Genomic DNA, 12,826 nt, shown 5'->3' with positions numbered 1-12,826 from the left:
CAAACATCATTACGAATGGCGTGAATATCATCGCAGGCTTCTCCCAGACTGCATTCTCCACGGGTTAGCATACTCTCACAAAGCTTAAATTTGGCCTTAAAGTTATCTCCATGTTCGTTATACATCTTCACATATTCACGGCTGCCACGAGTATTTAAGACAAATTCGCTCTGTATTGGGTAATACTGCGTCATTCTTGGGCCGTAGCAGTGAACAATAAATCCCGGTTCAAACAGACCCGTGCTCCTATTAATGTCGGGTGTAATGTAGGTCCATGTGTGTTCTTTCGGAACATGTACTTTAGTACATGACTCGCCATATGGGCAGCTTTGAGCATACATAAAATCCTCGCAGACAGCTGCACCACTTTGTGCCTTTGCAAGGGTCGGAAGAACACGATTTAGGCGTGTACAAACCACAGTGTTGCTGCGGGGGCACACCAACCGTATCGTGTGATGGCGGTCAAAATGTAAAGGGGCGCCCATGTTACCACCCCGACCTCCACTCACGGGACTTAAGTTGCTGTTTCGGCGACCCGGAATATGCTGGTATTGCTGATAATTCTGGTGGTGCTGTTGGAACCCTCCCTGTCCCCCGCGGTACATGGGCTGCTGAATACTTCGCGGGCTAGTGCGCATCATTGTTACTGCTGGATTCTGAATAAATTCCGTCTGTGCGTAAGCAGTCGTGAGGATGGTTGCAACGGGCTATTTGGCTAGTTGGCTATTTACTCCGGGGCAAGTTACGAGAAGTACGTCTTCCTGAGCACAAATACAGCAACAGACACACAAAAGCAAAAAAAAAAAAAAAAAAAGAAAGGCAAGCCAACAAAGTGGAAAAAAAAATAGTACACAACAAAGAGAGATGCGCAACAACACACAACAACAAAACACACAGAGACAAAAAGGAAGAAGCGGACAAAAAAAAAAAAAAAAAGAAACGACACTTTTTTGTTTTTGTTTTTTCTATTTGATAACGTAGTGGTGCTTTAGATGACTTCTCCGACTTTATTTCGTCTTTTGTTTACGCCTCATTATTATTATTATTATTATTGTTTTTCCCTTTGGTTGCTCGTTGTTTCTTTCTTTCCCCTGACTAAGCCCCAAGCTGTGGGGCCATTAGAAGGGGAATGGGACAGGCAAACATGCAAACACAAACGAGAAGCAGCAACGGGATGGACGTAGAGAGAGAGAGAGAGCAAAGGGGGCAATGAATACACCCAGCACAAACAATCGTAAGGGGGAAAACCACCCAAACACACACATTTGCTTCGTGCAGTCGGAAATCGCAACAAAAGGAGGCGTGAGGGAAGAAAAAAACAAAACAAAAACTACAACAAACAAAAAACAAAAAGACGAAAAAATGATGGTATTGACGGAAAATACAAATTTTTTTTGGGTTTGCATTAATATACGTATACTTCACTCACACTCTCTCCATCTCTTTTTCTCTCTTTTTCATTCCTTTTCACTCAAACACACTCTCCCTGTGTGTGTGTCTTGTCGGGAGCCCTTTGATCACTGAAGATGTCACATGAATCAACACACACACACGCAACAAAAAAAAAAAAAAAAAAAAAAAAAAAGAAAGAAAAGAACATACATGCGGACACAGATAAGAAAAGCTCGAAGAAGTAGACGTACGTGAGCGTAGCAGCAATACAAAAACAGAAAAAGAAACGGTAGAGAAGAAAGAAAAAAAAAAAAAAAAAGAGTATACAACAGTGACAGCCTCTGCGTCTAACGTTCCTAAAACTACATTTATATAAATATTTGTACTCTTCTCCTTTTCTCTTCTGCACCTGCCCCCCACCCACCCACCCACCACGCCGATTTTATTCGTTCAATACAACCCTCACTTCTCATCATCTTACCTCTTCTCTAATCGCTCTTGTTCTGTCAACTTCGGTGCTCCTCTCGCTTGTGTTCCTTCGGCCGCCGTCTCGTTTCATTTGTTTTTGTAAACGCACCGGATGTCACGGAGCGCATAACCCACACATTTTTGTTTGTTGTTTCCCCGTGCCGTTCACTCCCAGCGGAAAGCGAGTCAACAGAGACAAGTGCTGTCACAGCGACACCGCGCCCCAACGGAATGACAGACAGACAGACACTCCATCCGCTTATGTGTCCCGCGTCATGCCATCCAATCTACATGCCAACATACATATTTATATATGTTTTAAAAAGACGTCAAAATCGTGCGGTAAAAAACAAAAAACAAAAAAAAACAAAAAAAAAGGAGAAAAGAGGGCCTTTGGCCCCAACACTCCTCTCTACGCCACGTCGATGCTCCTCCGCCCTCTCCTCCGGCACCCCACACCATTTACTTTCGCGCCTGCCAGAAAAGCAATGAATTCACCCCTCGGCCACCCGTTCCCGCATCCGGCTACCGTACGCACTAAAACGACTACTTCTTGGGTTGCAATTGTGCGTCCAGACGAGGAGGGGGAAAAAAGGCACAAGACCGCCGCTCAAGCACCCGTGCGAGAACCCCGTGGCAGCCAGTTTCTCTAATATATATATATATATATATATATTTCACACCGCCATCGGATCAGCCCACACGCGCGGACAGAGAGAAAAAGGAACACACTTCCAGTGACGGGTGTAAACACAAACTTGCCTCCCCACACACTCCCCGTGAGATTCCTCCAGCCACTCAAATAGGGGGAAAAAACAACAACAACAAGAACAAAAAACAACTAACTAAATATTTATGTTTCATTTTTTTTTTATTTTTTTTTGCGCCACTCACAGGAAACAACATAAAAAATGGAGATTCTGAAACACCAACAATAAGCAAAGCAAAATACCAGCAACACAAACAACAGAGAAAAAAAAAACGACCCAAGAAAGTGAGGAGGCGCCTCTACTTAAACATGCATTCATGCCAGGTGAGTCGCTAATTGCCCACTTATTGCGGCATCCTTTTAGAATTTGCACTTCATACCCTTCCACTCCTCCCCTTCGTTCGTTGCTCCTTTTCTCTCCTCGTTTATTTCTCTCCAAATAATAATATGTCGTCCGTTGAGTATCCCCTACTTTTGCATGGTTCGTGAACCATTAAGTCCATGACGTGAAACAACAGGCCGAGTATGATGCGCAGGCCGCGTCGCGTCGGAAGTTCTACTTGCAAGAGTTGTTCGACTGGCCCCATTCGCCAACGCCGTACGTGTTGCGGTCGAAGAATTGGGCCGAGCAACAGTCGAAGACGATGTGTGCGTGACTGCCGCGTCACGGACTTTTTCCCGCCTCTCTTCCGCCACGGGGGCCGCAGCGGAGGAGGGCGGATGCGCCCGAGTCACCACGCCGCCAGACTCGTTCTTTGAAGATAAGGCTGCGGCCGCCTCTCGGCGGACTCTTCTTCTTGCGTTTGCAATCTCCTGGTAGAGACGCTCACGGTATTCCTGCATGGTAAAGCGTGTGTCATCTGGAAGCGAGATAGTTACTGGCGCAGGTGCCGAGGGCTCGTCCTGCACCTTGTGAAAAGCAGCCACATATGGATGCTCCAACGCCTGCTCTGCGGTGAGGCGCTCATTGGGGTTGAATCGCATAAGTTTTTGCACCAAGTCAAGTGCGTCCGGCGAGGCTTTAGGAAGCAACTCCGCAAACGTCGCCGTATGTGTGCGTCGAATGTCTTTCATCATCGCCTCCGCAAACTGGGAGTTTGTCGACGCAATATCCTCTGGTGTCGGTTCGCCAAGAACGTTGATGATGAGCTCCAGCTGCTTTATTGTTGTACGCCCAGGGAATATGGGTCTTCCAAGAAGGAGTTCAGCAAGAATACATCCTACAGCCCACATGTCCACCCCCTTTGTATAACGTGTCGAGCCCAGTAGGATCTCTGGCGGTCGATACCAACGGGTCATGATGTAGTCCGTGAGGGCGGGGCGAGCCACTTGTTCCTTCTCCAGAGAGAGAATTGACCGCGCTAATCCAAAATCCGCAACCTTCATTGAGCAGTCGCTGTTGACCAAAAGATTTGATGGCTTCATATCGCGGTGTAGCAACTCCGCAGAATGAAGATACTTCAAAGTTTTCAGTAGTTGATAAATAATAAACTGTTTGTGGATATCCTCAAGAATGTTGGCACGGATAACGACATGCAGGTCTGTCTCCATATACTCAAAGACAAGGTAAATGTCTTTATCGTTAGTGGCACGGTGAACATGCAGCAGTTTAATTATGTTCGGGTGGCTAAGGGCCTGCAAAAACATAATCTCACGAAATGTGCGCTGTGCGTCGGTTGCGTTTTGAAACGCATCGTATATTTTTTTTAGGGCGACTACCTGATGGGTGCGGCGGTCGGACGCACGCCAAACGATGCCGTACGCCCCCTGTCCTAACTGCGCCTGAATCTCATATTTGCGGAGAATATGCGGCTCTATTTCAGATGACATTTTCTTTTCTTATTTTTGTTGCTCTTTCTTCTCACCTCCCACCCACCCTTTTTCTTCTTCTATTTTTTTTTTTTTTTTTTTGAGTCCTTTTTGTTTTATTTTCGCAAACAAGAAAAAGCTTTAACGCCTTTTTTTCCTTGTTTTTCTTTGGTTGTTGTGAACCCCCGTCCGCCAACTTGTCGCACAAACACAAACACACACGGCCACTCCCCCGGCACGGCTCCTCCCTACAGACGCGCTGGGCGTGCCCCCGATGCTCCTCTTTAATTTTTCCCCCCGCCTCCCCAACACACTGATGCCGGTCAGCCGTCTTTGCTTCAGATCTCCCCACGCCCAACAGCAATAGACGCAAAACACACAAACGAAAAAACAAACAACAAAAACAAAAACTCACTCCTCCTTCTGCTTGCAACTAAACACGACGACTGGAACACAAACAAAAAAAAAAAAGAGAGAAGAAAAAAGGAAAAAGAAAAGAGAGAAGTCTTGATGGGATAAAAAGGGGGTTTGGCGTCTTCACCTGCTCCCGCGCGTCAACGAAAAAGCAGAGAAAAAAATGAAGTGGGAAAAAGAGGGCACACAAAACACACAGTGTTTACTCGAGGGAACAATCCACACAACCGGCAACATATTTTGTTTGGCAGCACAGACGCAGCCGCCCGGGGAAGAGGGGAAGAAACGCAATTGTAATGGTGAAGGAAAAAAAAAAAAAAAAATACACACACACACATGGATATTAAAACTTAGGCCAAGCGCTGCGCTACTGTGGGCAATTTGAGCGATTCCGGACAGACTTTTCCTTCCGAACTACCTCGTCTTTAATCTCCTTTTGCAGCACTCCCAGGGACCCCAGTGTCAGTTCAGGTATGAGCGACACGATAGCGGTGATAATTGCCTGTTGAGTTTTAACCGTTGTGTATGGAACACCGTTGGATGTGGGTGTGCAACTCGATTCCCTCGGCGCGTCATTGGCCCAATTTCCACCCTGCCTCAGTTCCTTTTCTTTTTCCTTCGTCCTCCCATATTGGCTGGGCTGCCTGCCTACGCTCGCGAGGGACCCCTTTTCCACAGCCTTTGACACGGCTGAAGAATTGGTCTGCTGCCGCTTGTTGCTCAGATCTGCTTCCGCGACAGTTCCGTGCTCTAAAATGTGTTTTACATCCTCTTCCGAAAGTTTCTTTTTCGCCTCCTCCCGCTCCGTCTCGGTGACCTCAATATTGTCCAGCTGCTTCAGATTCGGACAGCACCGAAGAACAAAACTGCGGTAGTGATTGCTTTTTGCACAAGGGTTATCCATGAGCCAGAGTGTGCGCAGGTTCGGGAGGTCCTTGATGTATTTTACCTCTGCGAGGGATTTAATGTCGTTCTTCCGCAGATACAACTCCCGCAGCGATGTGCACGAAGCAAAGGGACGCAGTGTAGTTAGCTGATTGGCCGCCAATGCAAGCACCTCGATGCCAGGAATCCTCTCAACAATCGTCACGTCCGTAAATCCCTCACCCCACAGATTGAGGTTTCGCACCGCCGACAGGCTCTCCGCCTTTGTCCGCTCCAGAACCGTCTGCTCCCTCAAAGTAACAGATTGCGGCTTCATGGACAGCACGGCAGTGATGAGCCTTCCGTTCCGCTACTATATATGTATGTATATATATATATATATCTACCTTCGTCTCTTCTTTCTGTTCTTTGAGGGAGAGGGGGAGCAGCAGACCCGTCCACTTACACTCCTTTAACCCTTCTTTGGTTCGACAATAGATGAAAGGCACAAAAAAAAAGAAAAAAAAAAAAAAAAAAGGAACGGGAAATAAATGCGGGCAATGAACCCCCACCACAAAAAAAGTGTCACCCACCCACCCACACAAACACCTGGCACTTTGTCACGGTAACAACGGAGAAAATACGAACGGAGCCCCCAACAATCGATTCTTCATGCACTGCCTCTCCCATCACCTTTTCCAAGAAACACAGAAGCACAATCTTTTTCTCTCCCAGTCACTCTTGTCGGACCCTAACCCTTATATTTATATCTCTCTCTGTAAATAAGCCTCCCGAGGCACAAACTAGCAGTCGTGTTACGCTAAGATGTTTTGCTGGTGGTGCCACTCTCGCTTTCCGCAGGGATTTCTTCAGCTGTCGGATTCACAGAAACCGGCGTATTTCTCCTATCACCGTGAATAACAGCCACCTGACCATGCGGGGGCTGAACCTGAATATACGGAAAGTAGAAATGTTTATTGCATGACGGCTCAAGCTGCGGGCTGAGTCGCAGGCGCCCATTGACGCAGACGACATTCCCTTCTTTAACCTTCTGCTTCACCTCCGCAGAAAAGAGTTCCCCGAAGCAGCGGATCGTGTGATGATCCTTCTCCACCACGACTTCCTGCGTCGGGTGCGTTGTGTCAATACTTGTCGTTGTGAGAGTGAACTGGGTGACGGCGTCCTCGTAGACAAACCCGCTCTGGATGTCGTGTACCACACCAACTAAAGTCACACTGTTGACGCTTTTGCATCGCTGCAGGGCTGTCGGCCGCACCATCAGACGACAACAAGTACGAAAAAACATTCTTGTGAGAAGAAACAAACAAAGAACGGAACGCAACACAACCACCACCGCCACCTCTCTTTTATACCCTTAATTTAATGTTAGAACGGTTTTCCTCTCGCTTCACCACGCCGCGCGTTGGGGGGTGCTGCTGCTGGAATGATCCTTGACTCTATGCACCGTGCGGCTCACGGCGGGGGGAAATAATAATAACAAAAGGGCAAAGAGGCGGCAACGCACATGGGGAAAAAAGAAACGCAAAGCAAAACAATAAACAACAAAACTCGGCCTCAGCTCCTCACTCACCTTGTCGAATAAACACAACAATTCTCAGTCGGCAAGAACAGACAAACAGCTTCCCTCAAGAGACGACGTTGAAGGCAAAATGAGGGTTGGCACCTTGTGCAGCATGTTGCTGTGCAGGTCGTACCGCTCCTCCACCTGCAGCCTCCCGCTCAAAACCACTCGCTTCCCCTCAAGTCGCTGCTTCGCATCCGCCACATATGTACCGTTCTTAAGCCCCCGCAGGCTCTCACTGCAAGCCGGGCGCCACCGGGCCGCGAATGGAATTCGCTCGTTTCCCTCCTCCAGCTCTAGGATCAGCTGCAGAACCGTATCGGCATCAACGCTACCGCACTCCACACGTCGCACAACCCCCTCCACGTGGGCAATCGACACCGCCAATGACGATGCCGCAACGCTCGCTTCTTCCGCACAGCGGGAGGCAAAACGGATCCGATCACGCGCCCTCTCATTACAGTAATCACTGCTGCCCATGCCAATTTGTTGTCGTGGCCTCATCGGGTCAGCCACGAAGGTCGGCGCAAAGACATCGGCCTCAAACGCCCCTTTGAGACTGCGGGGAACGGGCCCCAATATACCGGACGCATATGCAACCTCAACAGCATGCCGCAATGTTGAAGTTGCCTTCTCTAAAAGAGGACGGCTTGCACGCAAGAACATAACTGAACCACGCATCCCTCCCTCACAGCAAAGAAAAAAAAACCCAAAATGAAATTAACAAAATGAATGGAAAAATAACGGCAAAAAAAAGCTAGTGAGAACAAAGAAAATAATTAACAAACTCCACAAGTAACAAGCAAACGACAGAGAAAAAAAAAACATTTATCTTCTTTTTCCCGCCTCAACTCGTCAATGCTTCTTTACCCGTAAACGCATATATATATATGTCTACCTCTAGAGAAATGTGTGCGTTTATGCTCAATCTTCCTGCAGAATGCCTTGGGGAGAAGATTTTATCGTACAGTAGAAGATGACCCTACCGTGTCCACTTGTTAGTTGTGGAGCTCCAGTGCCCAAAATCTTCTCTCTTGGCGACGTTTTTCTCTCTCCCAAATGGAAATTCCCACCGTCGCTCCTGCACGGCCCTCCAAATCGCCAGCTTCGCATCGCCGATTGCGTCCCAGCTGCTTTACTTCCATCGGTTTACAGCCCAACCTTATGAACTCATCCCGCAGAACTTGCCAGTCCTCAAGGGCCTCCCGCTCCAATTCCATGCGAAGAAGATCCTGCAATGTATTCAGTCGTCTAAACCGGTCATCAATGAGAGCCTTGGGAAGTCTGATGGGGAAATCCGTTTGCGTGTTCAAGGAATGGTACTCTCTTCTACTGGGGAAGCCTTGGCTACCCACTGAGGGTTGACTTCTTACCAGGGGATGAGAGACCGTCTTTTTCTGCAAACGAACTAAATCGTTAGGAGCCAACGACACGGAGCGTGAAGCACCTGCCTTGCTGCAGAGGTTACTGCTGCTGTTCCATCTTCGTTTTTTACCGTCTTCGTGAAGTTGCTTGTCGCCACGCAGTGACACAGACAGTGAGCCACACGTAAGGCGTTCGCTCGCTGCAGAGCAAAGACCACCGTGGCGCTTCCTCGTCTCTGCGGCAGGCGTCCTCGCGATGTGTGAGAAGCCATTTTCACTTTGTGTCGCAGACTTTTGCAATGCACCTGCCCGTAGCGGATTCCACGGCCATACCAACGGTGGTACACTAAGAGAAAAGGCCATTGAACCCTGCTTGCGCTGCTGCATGTCCGTTGCATCCATCGCGTACGGACGCATGTTGGACCGTCGTCCCCACCGCTCCCTCAAAGCAGCCCTCCCGCCACTGTCAGTGTTCCAGGAGGAATTATTAGGGCAACCACAGCATGTCAGGGCATGGATGCATTTTTCTGCGCTCGTTAAAAGGGAAAAAGCGTCCTTGTATCTACACACAATATTTTTTCGTTCCTCTTTCTCCACAATCTCAATCTCAGTGCGGCCCATATCCTGCTCAAGCTCAACTACGAAAGCCACACTCTCTGAGGGCTGTCGTGGCCCGTCTGTGTCACTCATCCCCTCTATGCACGCGTTCCCAGCATACCTTAGCCCGTTACGGTTGTCGGCAAGCCCGCCCTTGTCACAAGAAAAGGAAAAACAACAAAAAACAAAAGAGACACATGTGAGAGATGAGATCAAATGAATGGCTCGAGATAAAATGAGACAAAATGCGAGCCACCCATCCCACCAGCGGGTTCCCCCACCTTCAAGCGGCATGCATCCACCCCCTTCTTTTCACAATGCCGCTAAGCAACCTTGGTCGCTGCTTCGATACGCTCCGCTAGCACTTCCCAGCAGCCACGTGCGTATATGAATAAACACACAGTAAACATAAAAGAAAGAGGGAAAAGTGGCAAAGAAAAAAAAAAAAAAAAAGCAATCTCGATACGCGTTATTCATCCTCGTCAGAGAATGACTAAGCGCAGGCCTGAGGCCAACAGATACAAGGGGCATAATAGCACAGTCCACTCGAGCAAACCGTCGCCCCGAGCAAATGCGTGAAAAGAAACCTAAAAAGAGTAGCCGTGCACCACACAGCGTTCTGCATGCGGGAGCGTACGCAAAAACCGGACCTAAGTCCTGCAAGCTAGGTGCGCCAACGTCTGCACCTGCGGGAGACACCCACAAGATGGGATGACAGAGCCATGCAATGCCCTCCCGTTGGCGATTGGTTGGCGGGGCACGCGTTTCTTCACCGGCAACATGACCCCAGGCACGACTAGGGCTGGCAAACCGCGGTACACATGATGCTGAAAACGATCGGCTGCTGTGAGGGCATTTGTTTACTTGGGAATGACGGTCTGCAGCGTCCCGCACAACATGCACGCTGTGCCAAGAAGGACAGGGGCGCCTGTTGACAGCATCCCAAAGTGCCGACTTAAAAAAAAAAAGAAAAAAGAAAGAAAGACGGGCATGAAGTCAAGCAAACAATAAAATGGTGGACCTCCACACTGACACAGCAGGTAGCGGGATGCAAATTGGTAGCGGCCTCGCACCAGCCAACAGTTTTGGTCCGCATTTACCGCCGTCTCTCATTCCATGATCGTGCAAGACAACTGCCCAAACAAAAGAAGTATAAAAAAACAAAAAAACAAAAACAAAACTCACGCAAAATCCCACCCACCCACCCTCCCCACATACACACACACAAAAAAAAAAAAAAAAAAAAAGGGAAACGAAAACCCAATCCTCCATGCGTATACATTCATTTAAACCATAAACCAATCTGTGTACCATAAATAAATATATATTTATAAATATAAAACAAACACACACATAAAGAGGGGAGATACATACATACATACATATATATATATATATATTTATTTATTTATGGTACACTTATATATAGATAGATAAATAAAAGTAAATATAAATAAATGTATCCGCACTTCTTTTTTATTTTTATTTTTCTTTAAATATCTTCTAAACAAAAAACAACAACACACACACACAGACAGAAAACAAAAACAAAAAACAAAACAAAAACAAAAAAAAAAAAAAAAAAATTCCGTTAGAAAAACGTCAGGCACTAAAAATCGCCTTCTTTTTTTTTTTTTCTTCTTCTTTTGCTGTTTTGACCATTTTCCCCCCATTCTCAGCACAAATTCCCAATTCTACCCGCCGCCACCCTCTCATTTTCGTTGCCTCCGGGCCAAGAGTGTTCGCGTGGTGCGCGAGAGAAAGAAAAAACAACCGCGTCATGACCCGGGAGAGACAAAGAACCCCTCCCCACACACACACACACACACAATACCGGTAGTGAGAAAAAAAAAAAAGAAAAGCAGCTAGCATGAAACACAAATTGCTGGCACTGTCAACTAACCCAGCAAACACAATCACACACACACACACACACACACAATCACACACGCACGAGCACACACACAGGCAAATATTATGATGATCGGCTAAAAATGTCGCATTACGCTCATTTGGGCCGCCCCAACACCATAAATTGCATACACTGCTTTTCCATGCGCTAAAATGGAAAAAAAAAAAAAAAAAAAAAAAACACACATCGGGACGAAGTTTCCAAAGAAAAGGCCAATTCTCTCCTTTCCAATGACACCCACAAGTTACTCATCTGCCACTTGTAAAGCCATGGAATCTCAATGTGTTTTTCTCTCATATTTTTTTTATTAGCAGTGTATGCACTCACAGGGGATTGATTTATGCAAAAAGGTTCCTTCATACATCATTCGAACTTCAGATTTTTGCTCAGCTTTACAGCTGCCATCCGGCCTTAACCCTCAATTTCCCCTCTTTCTTCTTCTTTTTTTCTTTTGTGTTTTGTTGTACGGGCAGTATCTGTCCTTTTCATTTATGCTTCTTTCTCTCTCTCTCTCTCTCAAATTTTTTTTTTGGTTGTTTTCCGCCCTTTTTTTTTTTTTAATTGTTGTTTCTTTGAGTGTGTATTCTTTGCCTTCGGGTAACGTGTATCCAATAGCACGCAACACTTTAAAGATTTCAGCCTCTCCGCCCTTTTTTTTTTTCATCTTTTTTTTTTTTTTCCTTCAGTTCTTTTGCTGCTTTTTGGGGGTGTTGCTCGGTTTCCACAGTCCCTGCTTCCTCTTCATCTCTCCGTACAAGAGCACACTGCGGTAGTACTCCGTGTCGCGGCAACCCGACGGAATTCCCCGCGGTGGAATGCGTCGAAGGCAATTGCGTGCACTTTCCGAAGCACGGCATATTCCTGTCTGTCGCACGAACGACACACACTCCTGCCTTGCCCATAACCACCTGCTGCAGGCACTGCTGAAAGTAATTCGTCGTCGCCAGAGCAATTTGGTGTTCCGCTGGGATTCAAAGTGCTGTAGAAGACATTTAAGCGGCGCTTCCATTTGCTTGAGGCATAACTGCCTCACCTCCGCCTCACACGCAAAAAACGGGAACGTCAACGAATTGGTTTCTGACACCTCGGAGGATGTTTGCGGCGGGGAGAGTTCTTGGAATTGAGTTTCGATTGTCGACAACTCCGCATGTGAGAGTGACAATCCGAACGTTAGTACGACGCAGACAAAAATCCAAACAGTGCATACGCCTCTCATCCCAAGCATAAGAGCCAAATACAGATAATTATTTTCCTTTTTTTTTTTTTTATTGTTTTGACCAGGGTGTGTAATTGGAGAAGAATAGAAGAAAAGGAAGAGATACAGAGGAAATTCCATGGGAGCAAACGGGGGCACGCGAATATCATTCTGTTCACCCAAAAAAAAAAAAAAAAAAAAGAAAAAAAAAAAGGCCCATGCATTGGGCAGAACCTTATATAAATATATTTGCCGTCCATTGTCTTATTTCCACCGTTTCCTCTTCTTTTTCAATTAGCCACTTTCTTGTTGCTTTCGATCTTTTCTTTTGATTCCCCTCTTGTTATTCCCTCAGGCAGCGACGTGATACTGTGGGTTGTAACCAAAAGGGGTTAATCTGTTCTCGTCCCTTCACATCCCTAACCCTGTGACTTTCCTCCCGTCCAGTCACTTGTAATACATAAGAATAGGCTTAAATTTGCCGCATCCCTCCTTTTTTTTTTTTTACTTCGTGTGTGTG

General features: G+C 46.8%; 7 protein-coding genes across 7 annotated transcripts, besides 27 other annotated features; all 7 read right to left on the bottom strand.

Moving 5' to 3' along the window:
* Nucleotides 1-641, bottom strand: Tc00.1047053510295.59 (hypothetical protein, conserved; the record flags this gene model as incomplete). The annotated part of the gene is made up of 1 exon (XM_802273.1): nucleotides 1-641. A coding segment is annotated over one exon (641 nt), but the record flags the coding sequence as incomplete, so codon positions are not given.
* Nucleotides 1-11,284: a sequence feature (heterozygous, Esmeraldo-like haplotype).
* Nucleotides 796-818: a microsatellite.
* Nucleotides 1,033-1,056: a microsatellite.
* Nucleotides 1,310-1,353: a sequence feature (T-rich).
* Nucleotides 1,559-1,597: a microsatellite.
* Nucleotides 1,663-1,713: a sequence feature (T-rich).
* Nucleotides 2,205-2,245: a microsatellite.
* Nucleotides 2,513-2,536: a microsatellite.
* Nucleotides 2,707-2,743: a sequence feature (AT_rich).
* Tc00.1047053510295.50 (protein kinase, putative) lies at nucleotides 3,038-4,399 on the bottom strand (the record flags this gene model as incomplete). The annotated part of the gene is made up of 1 exon (XM_802272.1): nucleotides 3,038-4,399. The coding sequence occupies one exon, from the start codon at nucleotides 4,397-4,399 to the stop codon at nucleotides 3,038-3,040; it is 1,362 nt and encodes a 453-aa protein (XP_807365.1).
* Nucleotides 4,448-4,480: a microsatellite.
* Nucleotides 4,735-4,789: a microsatellite.
* Nucleotides 4,834-4,875: a sequence feature (T-rich).
* Tc00.1047053510295.40 (hypothetical protein, conserved) lies at nucleotides 5,160-5,993 on the bottom strand (the record flags this gene model as incomplete). Its single annotated transcript, XM_802271.1, has 1 exon — nucleotides 5,160-5,993. One exon carries the CDS (start codon nucleotides 5,991-5,993, stop codon nucleotides 5,160-5,162), a length of 834 nt encoding a protein of 277 aa, XP_807364.1.
* Nucleotides 6,031-6,059: a microsatellite.
* Nucleotides 6,166-6,193: a microsatellite.
* On the bottom strand, nucleotides 6,477-6,962 carry Tc00.1047053510295.30 (RNA editing complex protein MP18, putative; the record flags this gene model as incomplete). Its single annotated transcript, XM_802270.1, has 1 exon — nucleotides 6,477-6,962. One exon carries the CDS (start codon nucleotides 6,960-6,962, stop codon nucleotides 6,477-6,479), a length of 486 nt encoding a protein of 161 aa, XP_807363.1.
* Tc00.1047053510295.20 (MP24, putative) lies at nucleotides 7,272-7,919 on the bottom strand (the record flags this gene model as incomplete). The annotated part of the gene is made up of 1 exon (XM_802269.1): nucleotides 7,272-7,919. One exon carries the CDS (start codon nucleotides 7,917-7,919, stop codon nucleotides 7,272-7,274), a length of 648 nt encoding a protein of 215 aa, XP_807362.1.
* Tc00.1047053510295.15 (hypothetical protein, conserved) lies at nucleotides 8,237-9,493 on the bottom strand (the record flags this gene model as incomplete). Its single annotated transcript, XM_802274.1, has 1 exon — nucleotides 8,237-9,493. One exon carries the CDS (start codon nucleotides 9,491-9,493, stop codon nucleotides 8,237-8,239), a length of 1,257 nt encoding a protein of 418 aa, XP_807367.1.
* Nucleotides 10,426-10,446: a microsatellite.
* Nucleotides 10,512-10,541: a sequence feature (AT_rich).
* Nucleotides 10,566-10,639: a microsatellite.
* Nucleotides 10,672-10,699: a sequence feature (AT_rich).
* Nucleotides 10,738-10,783: a microsatellite.
* Nucleotides 11,010-11,029: a microsatellite.
* Nucleotides 11,117-11,166: a microsatellite.
* Nucleotides 11,268-11,291: a microsatellite.
* Nucleotides 11,285-11,590: a sequence feature (areas merged during assembly that could not be assigned to a particular haplotype. This can correspond to areas where the two haplotypes were merged or to regions with more than two copies in the genome that were merged during assembly.).
* Nucleotides 11,534-11,685: a sequence feature (A-rich).
* Nucleotides 11,591-12,826: a sequence feature (heterozygous, Esmeraldo-like haplotype).
* Nucleotides 11,762-11,790: a microsatellite.
* Nucleotides 11,794-12,447, bottom strand: Tc00.1047053510295.10 (hypothetical protein, conserved; the record flags this gene model as incomplete). Its single annotated transcript, XM_802268.1, has 1 exon — nucleotides 11,794-12,447. One exon carries the CDS (start codon nucleotides 12,445-12,447, stop codon nucleotides 11,794-11,796), a length of 654 nt encoding a protein of 217 aa, XP_807361.1.
* Nucleotides 12,488-12,519: a microsatellite.

The sequence above is a fragment of the Trypanosoma cruzi genome, genomic scaffold (assembly GCF_000209065.1).
Source record: "Trypanosoma cruzi strain CL Brener 1047053516705 genomic scaffold, whole genome shotgun sequence".
In the NCBI taxonomy this organism is placed as follows: Eukaryota; Euglenozoa; class Kinetoplastea; order Trypanosomatida; family Trypanosomatidae; genus Trypanosoma; species Trypanosoma cruzi.
Note: the sequence above shows the minus strand (reverse complement) of the source record. Positions and strands in the feature narration are given on the sequence as shown.